Raw genomic sequence first — 25610 nt, forward strand, 5'->3', positions numbered from 1 at the left:
ATTTATTTTGTTTATCAATGTTCTGTACAATTCTTTTCAGTTACATAACTTCTAGTAGTTTTAACTATTGTTGTTTGTTTACTCTAATTCAACTTTTGGCAACTGCAGTTTTCACTAATTGCAGTTCAGATTTTAAATTGGTGTGTTTTTAAATATTTTCAATTGTAAGATAATTTCTATTAATTAACCTGTCACTCTGCACAAAAAATTCATTATTTTAGGTATTTTCTTCTTTGCCTGACAACATATCAATAGCTGCATTACGAGACTATGAAGAAAAAATTGATGAAGTATGTTGGCTTGTATGCAAGAAACATTACCTTTCAAGGGAACATCCTGTATTTTCCGATGTATGTGTCTACAAGCTATTCAGGATATTTTGTCTACTTGCAGACCTGATTCCACAGACTGAGGAAATTTACCAGGTACAAATAAGTCATACATCATTTTCTGGAAAAATGAGCTGTCTGCATGGAAGTAAACATAGTGAATTTCTTGTGTGTCTCTTCCTTCCATAAATAAATACACAAGTGTTACACAGCTCTGACATTTCAGTACATTTCACATATACTAACCGTGAAGTAGTTTCATAATATTTTGATATGCAAACACTCGTGTCATGTCTATTTGACCCAAAATTAAATGCAAAGACTATCACATATTTAAAATACATTTTGAATGAATAATAATGATTTCAGTGGTGTTTTGATGATCATTCATTTCCAAATAACTGAGTTTTGAACACGAAATTTCAGTAATGTTTTATGCCAAGCATAATTTTTACATTATATGATAAAACATGTTCATTCTTTGTTGTCATCTTTATAGGACCTGCAGATCAACTTAGTGTGCTTTTTGCATACATATTTGGAACTAATCACACGTGCTGTGGAATGCTTGCTGTCATTTGTAATTTGGCATGTGTGACACCTTACTCTTTTGCTGTTCTTGTCATACTTGTGTGCTGGCACCAATTACTTACCCTGCTAGATAAAGCTTTATTTTTTGTTGTAGATTTCAATGCATATGAGAACAGTTCATTCTTGGGACAGCATAGTAGATAAGAAAGTTCTTACCTACATTCTTCAGAAAGTCCTATTTTGCAAATTTGTTACAAGAACTCACATTAAAGGATACATGAATTCAGAGCACACACATTTTAGAAATGAAAAATACACTGCTATTGGCCACACTTTCAATCTTCTTCCATTGTTGTACTAACTAAATAAATGATCACAAGTTTCTACTCTACATTTGATATGGTGATGAGTACAACAGATCGCAATTGAATTGGAATATATGGCACAACGATTTTTGAAACCAAACAGGCTTGAAGCTACAGTTCTTTGTGTAATGGGCAAAAATTCTGGAGGAATGTTTTCTGTGTTCTTTTGTAATGTTTTGACTGTCAGCTTTTTTTCCCCAACATAATTCTTGCAAGAGGCATGCTAGTGGACCAGTTGTTAGTTCCTACTAGAGGAACAACAAGATGTTGCACTATTTCTGAACGCTTGTTTTGTGTTTTGAAAGGACAATCTAGCACATATTTCAAAATTCATAAGATAAAATGTTGTGGAGCCAGTCAAAACAAAACAAAAATGTACCATGTTTCTTTGGAATTTTTGGCAGATGCTTTCAGAAGGCACGTGTCCTGGAATGGAATGAGCTGCTCATTAATCATATATTCTCCAGAGTATAGAAACTTCAATACTTACTGTGCAATGGTGTGACAAGTTCATGCGCCTCAGCTAACTCATCAGTTTTCTTTCCTCTCATCTACAGTGCTTTTATCGTTGCAGGGAATACTGCAAAGTAAATATAGAAACCTCTTATGTAGCACAGTAACTGCAAGTACATTGGGCTCATCTGTATCTCACATGTCTTTGAGAGTTGGGAGCTTTGCAATTCCCATGTACAGCAGGAAATTTATTTATTTTTATTTGTTTATTTTCGAGTTCCATGGATCCTTGATGCGAATGTATCGCTAGGATGTAGAACGTGTCAGGTTATTACAGTAATAGCCACATTTAGATGATCATGAGGCAACCAATTTAACATATGTAAGCAGATACATGAAAAAGGACATCCACATGTCAAATAACTACACAAAAAATTCAGATAACAACACAGATAATAGTACAATAATGACATAGATGATTGCATAAATAATAGTGCAGTAATGACATAGATGATTGCATAAACAAATTTAAAGTAATCCATCTAAAAAATATTCTGCCAACAAGTGATATGCTAATCTACATAATCTGTTCTATTAGATATTCACAAAATTGAACACAAATTCAAGAAGTATTATACATTATCAAAGAATTCCTGTAAAGAATAGAAAGAATTATCCAAAAGATAAAGTTTTACCTCTGTTTTGAATTTAGTAAAATCCCCACTGACTGATTTGATATGGACAGGAAGTTTATTGAACACTTTTATACTTGAATAATGAACTCCTTTCTGTACCATGCTGAGATTTTTTAAATCTTTGTGAAGATCATGCTTTCTTCTTGTATTGTGATTTTGGTGTGCACTATTAATTTTGTAAATTGCATAATTTTTGTTCATGAAGCACATTAGTGACAAGATGTATTGACAAGGCATGTTGAGGACCCCCAGCTGTTTGAATAAATTTCTGCAAGATGATCTAGGATGCACTCTACTCATAATCCTGATAACTCTCTTCTGTGCAACAAAGACTTAATTTGCTTATGGTTGATTTTCCCAGAATATGATGCCATATTTAATAAGAGAATGGAAATAACCAACATATGCTGTTTTCATTGTTTCCATCTCACAAACAGATGCAATTGAGTGAATGGCAAATGCTGCTGAGTTCAGTCTTTTACATAGGTCAGTGATGTGGACAGACTAGTTTAGTTTGTTATCAATATGTAAACCCAGAAATTTGAGGATACAACTTTCACTATTTCCTTGTCTCCACATTTTATTTCAACATTTTCCAATTGTTTGTTTACTGTTTGAAACTGAATGAAATGATTCTTATTAACATTGAGGGACAGACCATTTGCAGTGAACCAATCTAGAACTTCTTGGAACATAGTGGTCGCAGTGTTCTCTAGACTGCAGTTGGGTACCTTGTCGATCATAATGGTTGTGTCATCTGCAAATACGGTGAAGTGTTTATTGATTCAAGGAGTTGGTTGACAAATGAGAAAATGGCTTGCTCAGTTGAAACACCCCTTTGGGATCCAAACTGATTTTTATTTAGAATGTTACATTTATTAAGGTGAGCCATGATTCTATTGTACATAAGTTTCTCAAGGATTTTTGAAAGACTTGTTAACAATGAAATTGGGTGGTTGTTAGAAACCTCTGCTGTATCGCCCTTTTTGAAGAGTGGTTTAACAACTGCAAATTTTAGTCTATTAGGGACAGTGCCTTGATTTAGAGATTCATTAAATATGTGACACAGAACTTTAAGAATATATTTGTGGCGATGTTTCAGTATTTTGATGGATATATTGTCCACACCAGTGGAATTTTTGTTTTTCATTTGCCATATCACCTTCTCTGTCTCATCTCTGGGGAGGGGCCAATACTGATGAAAGGTCCTGAGCCGCTGATGAAATAACAACAGCAGATGTAACTTTTGGATCTACTGCTGATGAACAAAGGGGGGCAGTTGCTGTTTCTGCTGCTAGGGAGGTTGGTACCACACAAGGAACTGTTTGGTTCATTTTCTCTCTTTCAACAATTGTGTTTACCATTTTACACACAAAGTTCTTTCTTTCGTAATTCAGATGCATCCCGTGCATGGTCTGCTGGCATCTGTCCAATTTGCCTATATCAAGGATGCTGCGTTTAGCGAACAAAGAGCACATTTGTTTTATTTTCATGTTAGTTTTTCGTATTTCTTTGTTGACACACGAGTGATACATCAAGTCATATCTGTGTGGTAATTTTGAGACAATAGTATTACGTTGTTAATTTTGTTCTAGGAATTTCTTTATCTCTGTTAGGCAATTATCTGCTTAATTTTTTGCGACATTGTTTGAAACTGCAATTCACACCTCAAAGTCATTTTTTCTTAGCAATTTGTCATGTAGATTGTCGCCAATAATATTTTTTGTTGTTGCTCCAGGTTTAACAATACTTGCTGTGTAACATTTCCTCTGTTCTTTGAAAAGTTTTGTCACATTTTTGCCATGGCTGTCGGTTAAAAATAATACACTACTTTCATAAATGGGCTGTTTTACATTTTTGCTGATAGTGTTCTTCTCATTCGTTTCCTTTTTATGTGCAATGGATGGCCTACACACTTTTTCACTGTCACTGTTTTCCCTAATTCTGGATTTTGACTGTTTCAACATTCTGTCGACACTCTTGGTTAAAAAGTCCAATTTTACTTTCCGGTATTAATCCTGTTCCTTCACGAACGGAAATAACATGAAATTTGTTTTCAACTTCCAATTGATCGGTGTTTTCATTTGCTGTGATTTTTTAATAATCGGATTTTTGTTTTTATACGATATTTTCACCACTTGTTTGAGTTTTTAGGCGCAAAAGAACTAGCTTTTGTTTGGCTATCGGTACACACATTTCCTTTCTAAGTCGCGACATCTCACTACTCAGTCAGCTGATGATTAACTGCAGACTAGAGATAAGCTCATTTAGCTTAACTATTTCATTCCTACAACTAGCACACACTTTACTTTTACCATCATTATTTTCATTTTTCACTGGAACACTCTTCACTTGAACACACAACACTTCCGCCATCTTTGCTATGTCATCCATCAATATATCATCGAAAGAGAGAGAACATTCCTGTTGAAGTCTGTGCCACTCAAGCCAGAGCTAAAGCACATGGCCTGTTACAACTTTTGGGTCTTCTCCCCATGATTAACTGCTATCGTCAGTCATTTAGTCTGCCATCTTTACTCATATAACAACTTCAGTAACAAATGAATTTGGAGCTTTATCAGTTGATGAGGCAGTCACATCGGAAGGCACCTTCTCCATTGTCTATTTTTCATGAGTCATAGCAGCTCTGATGTAATTTCCTCATTTGTGAGAAACTTAGACTTTTTCTGGAAGGATGTGTAAAACATCATTGAAACATCGTGAATGCACTGTTATGACGACGGCGAACGAGTCGTTGCCAAAGTTGACCGGTGGCCAGTGCTAAATAGAAACACACAAATCACAGCAGGTTTGTCAGTAACGTCGATAAGGTGCTGGCTGCATGGTCTGGAGATGCGACTAAAATAATTAGAAGTCGTTGGTAAAATATAATATATATTGTACATAACTGGTCGTACAGGAGTCTTCTTGGCTGCATACATATAATTATAAAGAGATAGCTATTGAGGCCTCACTTAGGCCATACATTGTATTGTATTTTATGTTAACTGGGGACCTAGAAATGATGGAGAGGCTCTGTCCCCGCCACAGCTGTGGTGGTCCACAACCCCACGATGACTACCGCAGTCCACTTCACCCCTCCACCGCCCCACACCGGACCCATGGTTATTGTGCAGTTCGGGCCCCGGTGGTGGAACACTCGCCCCCCCCCACCCCCCCCCCCCCCACCCCTAGGGAACATCTCACACCAGACGAGTGTAACCCCTGTGTTTGCATCGTAGAGTAATGGTGATGTACGCGTACGTGCAGAACTTGTTTGCGCAGCAATCGCCGACATAGTGTAGCTGAGGCGGAATAAGAGGAACCAGCCTGCATTCGCCAAGGCAGATGGAAAACCGGCTAAAAACCATCCACAGACTGGCTGACTCACCTGATCTGGGCACAAGTCTGCTGGGTGGATTCGTGCCCGGGGACCAGGTGCTCCTTCCCACTCCAGAAAGCCGTGCATTAGACCTCTCGGCTAACCAGGTGAGATAGGCCATACATTACTAAGCGCCTTGTTAGAGGTTGCTTCCCATCAGCTGAAAGCTATGCTACTTTACTATTTGACGTCCCGAGCAAGAGTGGATGAGAGCTTGCTAGAAACTTGATACAAGCTGTGGAGCAGCGCTGGTCGCGACTCGCGGGTCTAACGATCCTAATGCAAACCGCAATCGATAACAAGTGTGGTATCGAATGTTGATACCACATTCCTCCCCCGCAAATCTGCGAATGGCCATTGAGTATAGCTTATGACCTCCAGGTGGAGGACCCCATGCTGACGTAGTCGAGGAGGTGGGGAACAGCCTGACTGCAGCCGAGGGATGCCTATCCGCACCCTGCCATTCGGACCGAGGGGAGACAGGAAACACCTGGAATCCTACTCCGGGGTGCACGTCAACGTGAGGTGTCTGCGCTTCTACAACTATGGGAGGAACCGAAGGGTCGACCTCCATCGGATCGGGGCAACTGACCGGCAACAAAGACTGGAAACCAGGAAGTGAAGACTGTTCTATGGTGGTGGACGACGTAACCAGAATTTCACTGTGCCCTAAGACAGTCGAAGGCACCTGGTCCATATGGTCATCCGGTTCCGCAGCGATGCTGGCACTGCGGGCAGCTCCGGCACGAGACATGGCATCCACACTGGCGTGTCGTTGCGTGGCAAAGGCGAAGCTATGGGCGCTGGTACCCAGGGGCGAGGAGAGCAAGGAAGAGGTCCCCGCAGGGGCATCCTCGTCGGCGTCGACACTGGAATCATAGGACAAGTGACAGAGACCCCCACAACTAAAGAGACACATCTGATTCTGATGCCTATGCACTGCCAGATGGACCTGATATGACAAACATAGCGCAGCCAAGATGGCAAAAAATGTGCCCTTTCAACCATTGGCGATTGCCATGGAAATGACGAAAATAGGCAGTGTCATCTGGCAAGAATTTGTGGGTCTGCCATGGCAAAGACACGCAATGCAGAGGATGCAACATATTCGTCAGAGTTCTGTGAGGACGACTGTGCAGCAACTCAGCCGGCAAAGCACCATCGTGGTGCTGCGATTGGTACGAAAATAAGAACAACAAAAGAGCGTACTCGTGAGAATGAGAGTCGCGCAATTCAGGCATTTACGACTTAAACGTCCGAACGAATCTTTCAGTGGCTCCGTTCGATTGAGGGGAGAACGGTGCTGGTGTTAAATGCTGAATACCATTAGCTTCACAAAAGGTTTCGAACTCTGCAGACACAAATTTAGGTCCATTGTCGGTGACAATGACTGTGGCAATCTTTCTATGCAAAATATAGACGACAAGGCTTTGATGGTAGCAGACAATGTCGTTGAGGACATGCAAACAACAAATGGAAAACCACTAAAAGAATCAACCAGAATTAACCATCATACATCCCAAAAAGGACCAGCGAAATCTAAATGTAAGTGATGCCATGGAAAAGTTGCCTTAGGCTAACAGAAAAATTTCTGCGGCGGTGCGGATTGGTTTGCTGCACACACAGAACAAGAACAACAAATCTTGGTTATGTCAGTATCAATACGTAACCAGGTATAGTGATGGCGAGCTAACTGTTCTGTCCATACGTTACGCCAATGACCTTGGTGGAGAAGTCATAGCACAGCTGACTGCAAAGAACGTTGAACAATAACACGAGACTGATCGTTCTCCGTGCGGAGCAAGATGACACCACGTTGGACAAAAAGTCATTGTCTGTGCATAAAAAAAGACGAACCAATGGATCTTCAATCTGATTTTTAGACAAAGGCCATTGCGTAGTGACATAACACAAAACAACACTTAATACTGGGTCACTAGCTGTTGCTGTGGCTATACGACGAAATCCAACAGGAAAACTTTCTACACCCTCATCATTTTGCACATCGATGAACATACAAGCCTTTTCGGAAGAGTTGAACAGCGGGTCTGCAGCTATTGGCAATCAGGATAACGTGTCAACATTGCCGTGCTGGGCAGTAGGCTGATAAAAGATATCATAACGGTACTGCGACAGAAATAGTGACCGATGAATAAATTTTTGAGCCATATGCAGAGGCACGGGCTTTGACGGGTGAAACATAGACGTCAAAGGCTTATGGTCAGTGGGAACTGTAAACTTGTTACCATATAAGAAATCGTGGAATTTCGTAACTCTAAAAATCAAAGTGAGAGCTTCCTTTTTGATCTGCGAGTAGTTATGTTGTGCAGAGGAGAGTAGCTTTGATGCAAATTTGATTGGGCGAATGCGCAAACCAATTTTGTGAGCAAGAACAGCTGTGATCCTGAAATTGTAAGTATCAACCATGAGGACAAGAAGTTTTGTAGGATTGAAGGGCGTAAGACATGTACTAGATAACAGTGCAGATTTAAGCTGCTGAAAGGCACGTTCGCATTCAGGCGAACTGATGAACGGAACACTTTTTCGACATAGTGGATGTAATGGTGCTGCAAGAGATGATGTGTGAGGCAAAAACTTGGATAATAATCGAGCTTTCCAAGGATGGATTGTAATTCTTTAACTGTCTTGGGTAGTGGTAGCTTTGATACTGCTCTTAAATGATCTGGACATGGATTGTATGCCTTGAGAGTTTATTACGTGTCCCAAATAGGATAACGTTTCAGAAAAAAATGTACACTTGTCCTTATTGAGTTTAAGTCCATTCTCACGTAACACTTCAAATAACTGCATCAAATTATGCAAATGTTCATGCTGCATAGAACCAGAAACTATGATGTCATCTAGGTAATTACACACTGAAGGAATCGATGCACAAAGAGTCTGTAAGTACTGCTGAAATAGTGTCGGTGCAGAGGCACGTCCAAATGGAAGCCTCTTAAATTTGTAGAGACCTAAATGCGTATTCATGACGAGAATCGTCTGGGATTTGTCATCCACAGGAATTTGAAGATATGCATCTTGTAAATCTAACTTAGAAAAATATTTACCAGGACACAATTTGTCAAACAAGTCTTCTGAACGTGGCAAAGGAAACATTGCAACAAGAAGTTGAGGATTGACAGTTCCTTTAAAATCCACGCACAGTTGCAGTTTGCCTGACGGTATTGTTAAGATAACCAATGGTGAAGCCCATAGTGATGCTGTAACTGGGTAAATCACTCCTTGGTCCTCAAGTTCACGCAATGTTTTAACAACTTCATCTCGAAGCACGTGAGGCACTGTGCGAGTGCAGAAAAATTTAGGCTGTGCATTGTCCTTCAATTCAATATGCGCCTGAAAATTTTGCGTGCAACCTAAACCTGGCGACAAAATGTCAGCACATAGTTCGGAAACACTGTTTGTGGGTACCCGTTCAGGGATGGCTAGGGAATACATCAAATAAATCAAGTCCAAAAATATTTGCAGATGACGGTGGATGCAGTACATGAAAAGAAACCACTTAAGTTTGTCCACAGTACGTCACTGGCAAACTGCACAGTCCTAAAACCGAACTTTGACCACTTTACGTAGCTAATGTAACATTTGCGTTACGCAATGCAGGTGAACAGAGCAATTCGTAAGTTTTATGGTTCATGAGTGAAACAGATGTTCCAGTGTCCAACTGAAAAGGAATTGTATGATTCTGAATGTTCAAGTCTACAAAAAGGTTGTTCTGCCATCGGCAAAAAATGTCATTCTGAGAAGCAATTTTCACTGGGAAATGTTGACAGGCAGATCGTGTGTGGCGGGACTTCTTAATCAGCATGCACTGGCATCATAAGCAAAATTTTTATACTCGGTAATGTCACAGGTACTGGATGCGAATTTACATTTATTTCCATTGCTTGTGGCTTGCTGTGATTTATTTATTTATTTTATTTATTTATTTATTTATTTATTTATTTATGTCTTGTTCCGTAGATCCAGTTAGTGAGTCAATCACAAGGATATGGAACGTGTCAAATTGTACAGGTTTCAATTTAAACTTACAATAAATACAAGGGCATTTCAATGGCAAATTGTACATAGTTTAAGTGAGACATACTATAAATACAGTAACAGATACAATGTCAGCTAGATAACATAACTACCATTTGACAAAAAAAGGAGTTTCAAATAAAGGTTAAAGATAAGAGCACAAAGTTAAATCAGATATTAGCCCTACAAGAGTAAATACATGTACAGCCAATCTGTTGTTACAAAAAGTGTGCTAATGCCCAAATGCACAATAAAATCAATTGAACTACTTCTAGACATAATACGTTTAGTGATGGTATACATTTTCTTTCAGGTATTCATCCACAGTATAATAAGATTTCTCTGTCAGGTAATCTTTGAGAACTTGTTTAAATTTTGGCAGTTCTGTATGAACACATTTTATATGTCGTGGTAGAGCATTGAACAGCTTAATGCTGGAGTAGTAAACTCCTTTTTGTACCAGAGTGAGACGTTTCATTTCTAAATGTAGATTGTTTTTGTTTCTGGTGTTATAACCATGGAATTTACTGTTGTCTTGGTAGATGGAATAATTTTTGCACACAAAGGTAAGCAAGGAAAAAATATACTGTGAGGCGGTTGTTAGGATACCTATCTTCCGAAACAAGTGCCTGCAAGAGTGTCTTTGATGGACCCCACACATTATTCTGATTGCTTTTTTTTGGATGGTGAAGACTTTTTTTGCAAGTGTTTGGTTCCCCCAGAATATGATAGCATATGACATCAATGAGTGGAAGTAGCCAAAGTAGGCAACCTTAATAGTGTCAACTTCAGCCACTGATAGGAAGTCTTATTTAGGAAACCGTTCCGGCGGAAGCTACTTTGTCCGGAAATGTGATACGGAGCATCAGATTTTTGTCTTTTGAGGCACACTGCCTGGACTTGTCCCTTCTTGTTGCAAAAATGGCACACGGCCTTGCGCGATGGGCAGTTCTGGCGCGAGTGCTTTGAATTACATTGTGGGCACGAGCGCAAAGCAGGCGTCTTCTGCCGGCGCATAACAGGTGTGTGTTTCCTCGAAGTGAATTGGGCAGACCCGCGCCTAGCCGGTACAGCTTCATGTATGAGTTATGCGCGCACTGGCTTGCTAACCTGACAGACAGCGGGAGGCGATAATTTGTAGCATAGTCCAAAGTGTCCTGTCTGTCCAAAATGTCCAACACTTGTTCTAAAGTGGGGTTGGATAATTTAAGAATTTGCTTTCTAATTTGTGTGTCTGATACGATTTGCGCAATAGCGTCCCGTACCATTATGTCAGAATATGATATGCCACAACATGAAAATTCATAGTCGTGAATGAGGCCTTGCAAAGTGGCTGCCCATACACAGTAATTCTGCTGAGGTGCACGCTTTGTGCGGAAAAATTTGTATCGCTGAGCAACAACATTCTCGCTTTGCTTGTAATAATCAGTTAATGCCTGAACAAGTTCTTCGAAACTGTGCTGATCTGGAGAACTTCTCGGTAAGAGTTTGAGAAGAATGCAGTACGATGCCATGCCGACACAAGATAAAAGCGCGTGCAGCCGTGTTTTGCCTTGGATGTCATATGCAGCAAGGTGGTGTGGGAGCTGCACGTGACACTCATGTCAGGTTTCCATGCTGGCGTTGAATGCGCGGAACGGCAGGGCTGTGGCCCGCTGTACGGCCGGCCCCTGTGCAGCCGGTGTACTCGTGGCACAGCTTCTTGTTGTCCCTGGACGAGCTGTCCCAAGGCGTGCAGTAGTGCGTTGGACTGCTGATTCTGTAATCGTAACAGCTCTGCTAGTACATTTTGTTCCTCTGGATTTGCCATCACAACGAAATCAAATAATGATAGATGGGAGTAGGAAAAAATGTCATGCACTCGTCAGTCACACCATGTGGAGAGGGTGGGTGGCCCAGCCGGGTATAGAATCTATAAACACATATAAATAGCTCTGCTTTCACTGCTCCGCTTTCCAAAAAATCTGTACCTTTAACCTCGGCGCCAATTGTTATGACGACGACGAACGAGTTGTCTCCAATGTTGACTGGTGGCCAATGCTAAATAGAAACATATAAATCACAGCAGGTTTGTCAGTAACGTCGATAAGGTGCTGGCTGCATGGTCTGGATATGCAACGACTAAAAAAATTGGAAGTCGCTGGTAAAAAATAATATATATTGTACTTAACTGGTGTTACAGGATTCTTCTTGGCTGCGTACATATAATTATAAACAGATAGCTGTTGAGGTCTCACTTAGGCCATACGTTATTAAGCGCCTTGTTAGATGTTGCTTCCTATCAGCTGAAGGCTATGCTACTTTACTACTTGGCGTCCCGAGCAAGAGTGGATGAGAGCTCGTCAGAAACTTGATACAAGTCGTGGTGCGGCACTGGTTGCAACTTGCGGGTCCAACAATACTAATACGGACTGCGGTCGATAACTGCAACCTCTAACAAATGTGGTATTTGTACCACATGCACAAAACAAAACCTTCTGAACTATGTAACTGCTGAGGATTTCCTTAAGAGTTGTTATGCATGAATGACAAAGATGGTGATCCTGTTATAAAGGCGCCATTTCTGTTATTCACAATAATAGTCAATTGTGTCAAAGTGTTATTAGTTTTGCACAGTATGTGTAAACGACATTTATTGTGATGTTGATTAAATTCTAACATTATCAGTGATATAAAACAGGAAAAGAACATTTCAACTTACCTTTTTTGTAGTGTTAGTGTCTAGGGGCAACTAAACTCCATTCAGGTACATCAAAGTTGGTCCAGGTTGATTACAAAGTGACTGAATTTTTTTCTTGAAGTTCCTCCTTTTTTATTATGATTTTTGCAATTATTTCCATAATGCTCAAGAATATATGCACATATTTTGATAGTTAAAATAATACATTACAACACTACTCTTAACACTCAACTTTAATGACTGATTACTTGAGAGACAAAGACTATGCATATATCTTGATAGTTACAGTAACAGCATAAACTGTTTAAAAACAACACTTAACACTAAACTTTAATGAGTGACTACTTCAGAGAGAAAGACCAAACTGTCACACATGGAATAATCTAACAAAACACTCTCAGGTGTCCAAGATGATTTTTCAAAGAAGTTACATTTATCAGTTCTGTGTAATTAATTTTATACATTTGAAAAATAGAAATTCATGTATTATTATAAAATATACTGTGTATTGATATTAATAATTATTTTTATCTGCTTGTGTTTTAAGTTGATATTAAAAATACCTAGGTAACTAGTCTTTTAGAATACACACAATTTTGTATAAAAAAGGTTATAGTGTATTCACGAATTTATCAAGTAGGATAAAAGAACATAAGTGTGAATAAATACAATAAAAAGCATGAATAAATAAATAAAAAGCAGCATCCTGGAAAAGCTGAGAATTGCATGAATATCAGCAAAAAGTGGTATTGAGTGATTAATTAACAGTGGGACTGGCCTCGATAGTCAATTGGGAAGAGAGAATATTATGCTGGGGTTGACTGACACTGTATAAATGTTCACGTCATGCCACTTTGTTATGCAGGTAGTCATGTCAGGTCACTTCATTGCAACACAGAGCACACAAGTAGTCATGTTGGTTCAGAATATGCAGTACAAGGAAACACAGAGGATGACACTGGTTTAAAATAGATCTTCAGGGGCAGCCATCCAATGGAAGAATTTACATGCTATCAGCTACCTCTGTTCCTCACCATGTTTAAGATGAGCAATAGAAGGAAAAACCTCAGTTCATACTGTCCCGGTGCAAACCGATAAGGACTGTGTCACAATCCCCCGCCCCCGCTCTCTCTCTCTCTCTCTCTCTCTCTCTCTCTCTCTCTCTCTCTCTCTCTCTCTCTCTCTCTCTCTCCATAAATTTATCATCACTATTTGTTGCTGAATAAGATGTAATATATTGTAGACTGCAAAAACATTTGTTTTGTGAAGGTAGAGCAGTTTTGAATTGAATAGCTTATTGGCTTCACATCCTTTATTTACACTGCCTGACAAAGAAAGTGAAGCACCAAGAAGACATGGATTGATGTCAGTGTAACTTTGTACACATATGCACCATCAGCAGGTGTCTAAATGGTTAAAGTTGGAGTTCTCTGTGGCAGTGCAATGGCCACTGAGTAAATTAGAGTTAATTAGTGTTAGAGTTTAATGTTGTTACCAGGTCTGGTAGGGTGTGCAAAGGATGTGAACAGCATTAGATGTTGAGTGAACACTGTGACGGAGAAGTGTTATCAGTTCATCGGAGTTTGGGGTGGTCCTAATTATGGGATCTCCATTTGTACAGATCAGTGAATCGTGCAACAATATCCATATTTGTAGGACATTCGGACGTGTTGGTGGCCCAACTTTGGACGGCAATGGGAATGAGATCGCCAGCACGATCGTCACAGAGATTCCGACCGCCACAAGGGAGCATTGCCGTATGCACTGAGCACATCGTAACTCCTTCAAATCTGCTCCTGGCACCAGAGAACGAGTACTGGATGCTCTGCAACTTTCTGTGTTATCCCACTCCATACGTCAGTGACCAGTGGCAGCCAGACTAGGGAATTACTGTCCCACGCTTGGGCTGCTGGTATCGCTGCAACACGAACAGCTGCGTTTGGAGTGGTGCCGTGACAGGGAGGTCTGGACTGCTGAAATCACATCGAGCTACATATCTCTTTGAACTACCCGTGTGATATGTGAATGTAGGCTTTCCCGGTGTATACTGCTGATGAAATCTTCTCGGGCTTCCGTCCGGGTAGCTGCATTGAGATTCCGCGACATTCTGATGAGTGTCATTCCCATCATCTGCACTTCGCCAGAAGATGGTGAGAATGACACTCTTCAAAACATTACGGATTTTCAACGCAGTTACCCGGATGAAAGCCTGAGAAGATTTCATCTACCTGTGTGATGTCCAGGTACATCCACAGCAAATGAGATCCCCAGGTGTGCCCCTAAGAGGACACTTGTCGAGGCACTGGCTCGAACATTGATTCCGTCCCAGTGCCAGTATCCGGGATATTGAGGAACCCTTACAGCAGTTATGGGCCAGTGCGCCACATAATAGGACACAACAGCTTTACAATACCCTATCCACCACAATCAGTGCGTGCATCCAGGGCGGAGGTCGAACAGTGTTGTATTGAAAAGTGGGCTGATACTCCCAAGTCCTTTGTAAACTTGACTCGAATTTGGAATCACTGAAATAACATCACCTACCCTCTCAGTCTGTGAAGTTTAATTTTTGATTTCTTTGTCCTTCTGTGTGCTTCACTTTTTTTGCCAATTTTATTTTGCACAAATATATAGAACACTTGTAGCGAATGAAATACATTTAGCATCCAAATTTACTGATGGTGGTGGTTTTTTTTTATTTTTATTTTTTTAAAATAATACAACAGTTGTGATGTCTTGACAGGCCATTGACAGATGTTATGCTGGCATGTAATTCATTTTTGTTTGCTCGTATCTGTCTATTAGGTTGTTTTGATTTCTCCACCTCATATTTTTCTTTAATGTGTGACAGTCCATTTTAAAACTGGAATTTAATAATTTAGGCTTCTTATGATTGTTTCCTGAATGCTTCTGTACGACTTTAAAGACTTCTAAAATTGTGTTACTGACATTCAAAAGTTCAAATTATGTCAGGCTATTACATTAAAATATTGCTGTCCTCTTAGGTGTTAATTAATTCCTATACAGTTTTCAGACAAAAGATTTCCCGCAAGTTTATGATTATTTTTATTCTTTGCGTATACATGATACCAATTAGTTCTGCAGATGAAGAGAATGTGTGATGAGGTGAAAGAAATTATTCAGATGGTAAAGGAAGGCAAATATTTGACGTGACGGACTATAATTGAAGAGTAGGAAAAGAAAAATAGTAGGATAACATGAAGTGGGTAAAGGGGGGGGGGGGGGGAGGGAGGGATGAAGGAAACTAAATAAATACTAAATGGGGAAGAGAGTGTCATGGATATGATAAGTGAGTTGGGATGGCAAGATGGCAGTCATTAGAACAAAGGTGTATTTCATTGCAGTGGTATGTTTTTATGACATTTCAATAACCAACATTCTCCTCCTAACTGAAAAATATTTAGTTGATTCCCAACTGCATAGAGAGAAATGACCACAGTGATAAAATAAATTTGCAAATTTCTCCCCCACGGTGTTCAAGAGCAGAACAGTTGAAAAGTGGTCTGATAGTGGTTCTGTGAGCTCTCTGTGAAACAGAAAAGTGTGAACTGTAGAGTAGTCACATAGATGTAGCTGTACATACTTCTTTAATGCACCTCAAAAGCTGCTCCGTATGAACTGAATTTGGACTGTGCGCATAATACCACCTTTCTACTAACCGTCTTGCAGAGTGCCTCTGTCACCAGTTAAACACATTGTTCAGATCTGTGATGCCATACCACAGACAATAAGACTGACATTCTCTCTGTTCTGCAACTAGATGGCTACACTGTGTCCAGAAAAGATCTGTATGCAATAGTGACTGAAATAATATATGGACAGATGTGTTGAGTAAAATCATCTAAGCATGTTGAATAAAATCATTGAAGCATCAGACATTGCACAGTCTTTAAGCTAGCAGAACAACAAACTCAGAGTGGCTATTTCAAAAGAACACAGTTTCCAGCAACGACTTGTTTTCTGTGAAGGTGATTACTGAAAACAGAGTTTTGTCCAACACTGTGCCATTCAAAAACCTCTCGGAGCACCATACAGTGGTCCATACACAGTACTGGCATGCCATGATAGGAAATTTTGATGTTGACATCAGTGTTTCTTCTGTCACCATATGTATTGACAGACTTAAGCCAGCACTTACCCCAACTGAGACTTGCATCAGCTCAGAGACAACAGAAAACACAGAAACACTACGTATGTGCGATTGCATGAGGACAGTGTATGTACACAGCCTTCAGCTCCCACAGCATCTGCCTCTGAGTAAACTTAAGCTGCCAAGTTATCACTCATTCTGGATGTTGCACATGCTTAAACAGCAAACATTATTGACATGGTTGCGTGATTGGGAGGGTTAATAATGTGGACAGTAAACTGTCCATTATTTTCTATGTGCAGTGTAGATTCTTTGATTATTAATGTTGTCTCAAGACTTTGCATATAATGGCATATTCTTTGAAGTTCATTGCTATGTGGTATAATTGTACATTGTTGTAAATAAACAAAGATTTCACATGACATATGTAATACAGAAAAAAATGATTTTTTCCTCAGGTTCTCCTACATACGTCAGAATGTGCCAGTGTTGCATCACAGTTTGTTACTTCTTTGGGCTTACAGTGGGATGCTTCTGATTTTGAGTCCCTGGCTGCTGTGATTGGTTCGTTTAGGTTCCCAACATTCCTTGCTATTATGGAAACAAAGTACAGTGGTGCTGGAAAAACAGATCAAGCAGGAGTGGAAGAAGCAGTGCATGAAATGTACCAAACATTCCTCTATGATGTTCTGAAAAAGGTTGTATTCTGTTTTATTAATAATTAGTGTAGTGAAATATAACATATAATAAAGCTTACATCTTTAATGAATTTTCTATTAGGCAAGTAATGAAACCAATGTAAGCTGTGTGTTCAGAATAATGAAAATAAATTGAGACTTCATGGCCTATGTACAGGTTTCAGCAAGAAAAGAAATTAAAATGAACATTTGTTTGCTCTTGTATCTTAACAAATCTTATGTGCAGTACAACATAGAGATCACACTTCTGATGCCTTAGCTGCCACCTCCCATGTATGCTCTGGAGTGGCTGCTTGTCATTCTGGGGCATTCAGACTGCTGGCAGTGGCCACTGTGCCAGACATCCCTTGCTGTAGCTGGGTGATGCACTCGTGAAGAACACCTGATCAGAGTGGCTGGTGTCAGGGTGTACGTTTTGTGTGTGAAACACATTAAGCTCCAAAACAATTGGCTGTTCTTTGCAGCCATCTCTTTTGTAGGGAATGGTTCTTTAAATGGTGCTTCTTATGTCCCTGCGGCCTTCCCTTCCCTTCCCTGACTACTGCCCCCTCCTCGTGTCCCCGCCCCCTCGTGTCCCCCCCCCCCCCCCCCCGCCGTCTACCCCCCTCCCCTGGAAGGAGGATCAGACTTGCTGGCTCGGGGTGAAACCATTATCGCCACTTGCCCTCGCTCTCCCATGTACTTTATCTGTACCAGGAATGATAGGGACACTTTCCCATCACCAAGCTTTTATTTTTCGTGGAAACTATCAAAGGCAGGATTATCAAAGTGGACTCTCTGAGTAAGATGCAGTCAGGGGTGCTGTTGATCAAAATTGCTTCTGCTGCCCAGTATGTGGCCCTTTGTGCCTGTGACCACTTTGGCAACATCCCAGTCTCCGTTACTCATCGCCACTCTTTGTGGTCTAGGGGGTCATTTTTTATAGGGACCTCACCCTTCTAACTGACGAGGAACTCTGAATCGATGTGGAACGGTGGGTGTCAGTTTTCTTCAACATGTTCAGAAAAGCCATAAGAACAATCACGTTGATACCAGTATCTTTGTTTTGGCATTTTCCTGCCAGAGATGGTCACGGCTACAGTTTATTGGGGTGACACGAAGCTGTACGTTGTCCTATCCACGAAGTGTTTTTGGTGTTTGTGTTTCTGGCACATCTTCCTGCTGTACAGGAGACCCTCTGTGGTGAATGTTAACACCCAATCCACGAGGGGATCCCCTTTGTCCCACCGACCATGTGCGTTAATTGTCATGACCACCACTCTCCTCGCTTGCTGGATTACCCTTTGTATAAAAAGGAAAAGAAGACAGAGGAGCAAAAGTCCCTCGATCGTTTATCTTACACAGAGGCTCGTCAAAAAATGACAGTATTCACCCTGTGTCTGTGACATCCAACTTTACTTCTGTTACGTCCTTTCCCCCTCCTCCTTATCCCAGTCTTTGCCGGGACCCCTCTCCCATAGTTAATCCTAGACAAGAGGCATGCTGCCACAAGATGACTGAAGAACTCTCAATTCGTGTGCTTTAGATCACACTCTCTCTCTGTTCCAGATCTCTCTATAGCCTGCTCTCTCTCTCTCTCTCTCTCTCTCTCTCTCTCTCTCTCTCTCTCTCTCTCTCTAAAGCCTACAAAAGAGAACAACACGAAACAGTCCCCTCTCGCAACCTGAGTCTGACCTCTTGTTGGATGTCGTCCTGTCCTGTCCTTGTCCGTAAAGGATGGTGATCCCACGGCATGACCAGCTTCGGCCTGTTCACCGCTCATTTGAATTCCTGTTCCATACTAACTACTACTACTAATACTGCTACTGCTGCTGCTGCCACTACTACTACTACTACTACTACTGTCACCTTCCGCAGTTGTGGTCCCTTATTTCCTTTTAGTTCGCAGCTTGTGCTATTCCCCAGGAATCTCATTTTACTGATGCTCACTTGCTGACCCTCTGTGGGTTCCGTGCTTTGTCAGAACTGGTTCAGTCCTTAGAGGGCTTTGGGTAGAGTTTTTTTCACGATGGCCTGTACAGACATTATTAGTATGTGGATAGATTTTTGTATCACATTGGAAGCAGTTGCATTTTGGGTCCACTTGCACTCTGCTGTCACAGTTTGCAATCTCTGTATCTCTCCTGGCAGGCCTCGCACACCTGCTGCCCTAACTGCCCTCCTTCAGCAACTGTCCTTCCCTTCCTCCTCCTTTGGTATTTTAATGCCCATCACCCCGTGTGGGGCAGTGCTTTTTCGTCTCGTATAAGCTGCTTCGTAGACCGCAACGTGTGCATTCTGAATGGTGGTTCCCCTACCTGTTGTGGTGCAGCTTAATGGCACTTTTTCTGACATTGATCTTTTGCTCACTTTCCCTCTCCTTCCCTTGCCATTACGCTGCTGCTGCTGCACAGTGACTTCTGCAATAGTGATCATTTCCCATCGAGTCTCTTGTTCCCTTCCGACCTCCCAATGGCCGAGTTACCCCACTGGGCTTTTTATCACACTGGCCCCTATATACCTCCCAGGTCGTGTTTATCCCCTCTTTGTCAGATTGTGTCGATGCAGTCGTTCGTGATATGTCCGATATGATTATTCGTGCCCCTGGCATTGCTGTCTTCTGCTCGACGGTCCACATTCGTTGTCAACCGGACACACGGTCAACGATGACCATTGCCGTCACCCTCTGTTATTGCTGTCGAGCTTTGCAGTATCTGAAGAGGCACGCATCCTCTACCAGTCTTATTATCTTTAAACATTTAAGTATCGAAGCCCACTACTTGTTCAAACAGAGCAAGTGGGTGTGTTGTAAAATGCTTTGTTTCCTCCCTAGGTTCTTCTGTACCTTTGTCACTGATGTGGGCTACACTCTGCACCCTCCATTGCCAACAGTTGTCTCCCATGCTGGGCTTTGCTCTCGTAGGTGGCCTTTTTACAGGTCTGTCGGTTCTTGCAGAAAACCTTGCGACACATTTTGTGACGGTGTTTGTAACGCTACCTCCCTCTCTCGGACGTACGTTAGCTCTATAAAGCCTGTACTGTAATAAGTTCACGGGCTTCACCTTATAAACAAGGATTTTAGTACATAAGTTGACCGCGTGTACCTAATAGAAGCAAGATCGGACTTGTACTCAGTCAATAACTACAGTGATGCATCAAGCAAAAGTAAACTATAATCACTTTTTCGCATGGACAAGAAGTACACACAGTAGATGCTACCTATAATTAATAATTCGGTCGCCAGCCTACTTAGGCAATGAATGAGTTTTTCCTTGTACAAGTGGGTGCATGTACAAGCATAGTAACATGTAGTAATGATGCGTTATATGACAAAGTTTGGAACCAGAAAAATCCACTGAACCAAAGTTTTCTCTTTTTGTACTAATTTGGACGAGCTAAGTTTACACAACACCACACAGCAATGATTACTACGAACTGCATTTTGTATATTTATCAGACTGAAATCGGGCATAGATTGCCCTAGCATCGACAATCTTGAAAGTACACACACAATGTTACTATTAATGATGGAAAAACACTAATATACTTAGGATTAATATAAGATTTAGCTTTACTAGTCAAATCTGATCAGTACACTTCAAGGTTTGAAAGAATGGACAAGAGAAAGGGGGGGGGGGGGGGCCTGAAACTGTTATGGTCATTAAACTGTAACTATTAAGTACTGAAGGCAAATTAACATTCAAAATTATCAATCTATGGATAACTACTCTTCTGTCTTACTTCTGAATAATTTAACTGTCATTATTTCTGTCTCAAATTAATAAAATAGCATCGCTAACTCAATTAAAAAAAAAAACTCTCTTCCAATTTAGTCATACTTTTGTTCTTTACCAACATTTGCAATAACACGCAGAACTTTAGACTCCTTTATTGCATAGATTAATCTGCTGATAATTTTCGTTAACACTAACATTAAACTTTCAGTTCAGGATACTTGGGTTGCACAATACGAGGTAAGGACCCTGTCTAGGTCAGTGATTAGGATAAGTAATGGCTAAGGCAATTCTGGTAAAAGTCACATTATTATTAAACAGTTAGAAACAGTTTCGACACTGGTCCACACAGATACACTTCTAAAGATGAAATAAATGTTTGACCTGTACAAGTCGGTGCGGCGGATGGCGGGCAGCGAGATAGCGGACAGCACAGCACACATGCAAGCACGGCTAAGGCTCACACTACGTCGGCACTTTCCATCTTCTTAGCGTCGTAATCTTTCCAATTTTGTGTCTCAGAATATAGCCATGCCAAGTAGTCATCGGAATCGGTTCATCCGAGGCTCAATGGAATCCACTTTTCCTGGGTAGCCTCCTCGGTACAGTACGTGTTCCTCTGACCGATTCCCAACTCCGACCGTTGCTCGCCTCCGACTGTAATACTGAGCCTGTTGTGCCGAACCGCACCCAGTGTGCGTTTTCCCGCCTTGCCTGCCTCCACCTTTTCCTGCTCCCCTACAGGTAGGGTATTCACCACAGGTTTTCTACTACACATATCCTACTGCATTACCTACGTATGGCCCAAGTGTATAAATTACAATTTTCACATCTTACAATAGTTTTAACATTAAATACACTTCCCTTTTGATTATCACATTGCTGGAAATCTAACATAAATAATAATATTCATTTCAAAAGTTGCTCACAGTCTCTTTAACATAACGATACGAACCGAAAAAGAAGTTCAAAACATTGCTTACATTAATTTATCTAAATTCATAAAGAAAAAAATTATTATATGTACAGTTGTCGTTACACATGCCCCTGTTTCCAGAAAATTTTCCTAAGTCCAAATTTTATGGGAACACTAAATCTTACAATTATACAGTGGTTCTGAATCTTTACTTAAATGTCCAAAAAGATTTACACTACATATTTCCTTTTACTCACTGTATATAGGTTTACACTTTTTTAACACCTCAAGAATTATTACTTGTCATTTACTCAAGTACCTTTTGCACAGTCCAACTTCCCATCATAATATTACTAAAATAGCAATTTAATCATTTTTTCTAAATTTCTCAAAGAAATAATTTAAAATTCTGGAATACAAACATTTAACTACAAAAACAATTGCATATTTTGTATACACTATAAGATAATTTGTCGCTGCTTGCTTTGAATAGCAGTCCATTTCCTTACTTACTAAACAAAACACACACACACATATATTCAGAAAATTAACTACACATATTTGCTGCCTATTATGCGGATTTGGCAGTCCTTTTCACTTCATATTGCTATATCTCCTGGATCACATTTACCATTTTCCATCGACTATTTATCTGCCTCATTGGTATTTGGCAGTCCTTCATATTATGGTTCATACACTGCCCATTTTCATTTTTGACAGTCCCATCTTTTATCCGGCTGATAGCATTTTTCCTTTCTTTTCAGTCCTTTTCTCCATACATTTTTACAGTTACAGTACAATTGGTAATCTGAAACTCACATAACTACATTAGCACACTTTCAAGGGTATACAGATATTTACAAAGATTAGTTACATTTAGAATAACTTGGGTTCAGCAAAAGATACAGCACAATTACTCGTTCCTAGGAACATACAGTTTCAGGTCCACAATATTTCTTACACCTAAAGGTCTTTTGGATTTTGGGTAGATCAGGTAGTTAGCATTATCGTGTGGAATATTCTGTATTATATATGGTCCATTATAAATATATTTAAATTTTGAAATGTCATGGTTTAGTTCACTAGACTTTTTGTGGGTTTTTAAAAGAACATAATCTCCAATTTTAAATTTTGAAACTTTTAAATTTTTATTGTGTCTTTTAGATCTAGATTCAGCTTTTTGCTTTGCCCTTTTTATCACCAATTCTTTCTTTTGATCCAATCCCAAACTTGTACAAGGTGGAAACTCTAGTTTTTCTTCAATTAAACTTTTACTACTTCTGCCTAACAAAATTTCTTCCGGTGGAAATCCTGTAGTTTCATGATGTAGAGTGTTCATGACATTCTCAAAATCCGATATAAATATGCCACAGGCTCTATTTCAACAAAACAATAATTCACTTTCAGATAACACTGAGTTACAGTAATAATAAAGTCATGCATAATAATAATAATAATAATAATAATAATATATACAAATACAGCACCCTGCCCGCAGTCTCTTTATTAACAAGGCAGTCTTTTATGGTTCATCAAACAGTCACTTAAGTCTGGTGGCTTTTTTAGGCCTCTGGAGTTCAAAGTCTTTGCTTACTTGAACTCTTCGCAAAATAAACACTTGAGTCGTCAGGTGGTTCTTTCTTTCTTTGTTCTGTTTCAACGTCTGGATTTTGTTTTAAAGTTTCTTCATCATTAGATACATTATCGTAACTAACTGCATCCCTATTATTTTCACTGATTTTCTCATACCCTCTTTCAGTAAAAGTATATTCATTTTCCTGTACACCTGAAAATTCATCTTCACTAGAGTCATCACTACTCTCTTCCTCAACATCAGATTCACTTAAGTACGTTACTTTTGCGCAATAGGGAGAGTTAGTACATTCATTTTCGTCTGTATTTGCGTATCTTTCATCATCTGAACTATCGTCGGAATCCGACCATTCCGGATCGCTTTCAGGTTCTAACATAAAAGCTTTTCTGAGACAGGCACTAAGTTCTTCCTCTGTATTGTCGTCAGGCTTGGATTTTAAATCCATCTCCTCTTTTGGCAAAACGGCCTCTTCATCAGCTTTATTTACATCTACTGTGACTTCATATTCAGTGTAATCCTCGTGGACTTTGATTACCTTCAGGTAATCATCTACCCCTTCTCCACGGTGCCTCTCGGTAGCAGCTTGTACTATTGGTGGACTGTTAGCAGAAGTTATTTCTTCGTCAATGCTGAGGATTTCATCCTCCAAATCCTTCCTACCATTAACCTTCCTCCTATCGGCAGCACGCGTACTTTGCGCGGCGCTATTTATTCTCCCCTCTTCAAATTTGGGCCACGTCACTTTATGGACGTCCCTACTATCTCTCTTTCCACCAACTAATTTCTTCGCCTCATCCTCCTCCTTAAAATCCTCCCACTCACCTTGCTTTAGGCCCTTGTACAGATCATCGATCTGCACACGCCAATCAGTTACTTCTGCTAATTCATCCTCGCCTTCTATTTCATTGCAAACACTGCTAACCGCACCTCTCTGTGTATTCACAGTTTCATTTATTGTTTCCTTTGCCACGGAATTATCACTCGTAAAATTTTCATTAGCTCTGACGGCTATGTTCGTACCTACTGCTGCCGTATTGCTGGCAGCTTCTTTCCGAACAGATGTTCTGCTAGGCTGGGCCGTTGCCCTCTGATGCTCCACTCGCCTGTTAACATGTAGCGCTCTGTGCGGCAGCGATGATTCATTCTGGCTCGCACCTGACGCTTGTTTCGCCACAACACGCCGCGGCGTTCCATGCCCGTCCCTAGCCTGTCTCATAACATTACGGTCGGTCCGGTATCTTTTCTTAAATCTGGGCCGGTATGTATTGTCTGCTTCCGTTTGGCCCGCATCGTTCGCGGAAATTAGTTTCCCGCGTCGTTATTATTTTGCGCGGTATACTCTCGACCGCGACCTGGATAATTTCCTCTGCCTCTTCCTCTCTGTATTACATTGACGCGAAATCCATCGCCGTCATTTCGTTCGTCATTGTGTCAGTTATTACGGTTACCAAAATTTTGATAATTGGCACGACTTTCGCGCCAATGATCTTCGTCTTCGACTCTTTCGAGAAATGCTTGGAAGCTGCGATGATTGTTTCCTACATACCTCTTTGAATCTTCTGGGAGCTTTTTATATAACTCCCAGATAATTTCTGAATCTGATCTTCTGCCTCTTAAATGCGTCAATTTCCGGTACCAATACTCGCAGAAATCTTTCAAAGAATTCCTGCCCCTGTTATCATGCTGTTTGGCCATGATGAACTCCCGCCATAAATGGTCCTGCTTTTGTTCAGACCAATATTCTTCCGTAAATCTCTGCCTAAATTCTTCGAACGTCATTCGTTCGGTATTTAAATTTATTCCCCAGCGCTTAGCGTCACCTGCTAAGGCGCTAATTACTACATTTATCTTTTCCTGATCAGACAAGTGCTTAGGAAATACTCTCTCGCAATTTTTGATAAAATCTAACGGAAGCCACCCGTTATGTTTCTTGGCTGGATCGAAGCGTTCCTCGCCTTCTAACAGCTTCGTAATTGGTGTGCCATTACAGACAACACCAGGCCTATCTTTAATTTTGCTTTCCAGATCGAAAATTCTGCCTTGAATTTTCGTAGTATTTTGTTCACAGTTTTGAACACATCCGGTTACTTTTTTACCTAAATCCC

The 25610-nt window shown here is 40.5% G+C and overlaps 1 protein-coding gene across 1 annotated transcript in view; it reads left to right on the plus strand.

The window, feature by feature from the left end:
• Positions 1–25610, plus strand: part of LOC124797682 (differentially expressed in FDCP 6 homolog) — a 134949-nt gene that overhangs the window by 22167 nt on the left and 87172 nt on the right. Inside the window, exons 3-4 of the mRNA XM_047260804.1 lie at positions 222–425; positions 17043–17282. Coding sequence (XP_047116760.1) covers positions 222–425; positions 17043–17282 — 444 coding nt within the window. The remainder of the gene's footprint in view (positions 1–221; positions 426–17042; positions 17283–25610) is intronic.

Source organism: Schistocerca piceifrons, chromosome 1, assembly GCF_021461385.2.
Source record: "Schistocerca piceifrons isolate TAMUIC-IGC-003096 chromosome 1, iqSchPice1.1, whole genome shotgun sequence".
Lineage (NCBI taxonomy): Eukaryota > Metazoa > Arthropoda > Insecta > Orthoptera > Acrididae > Schistocerca > Schistocerca piceifrons.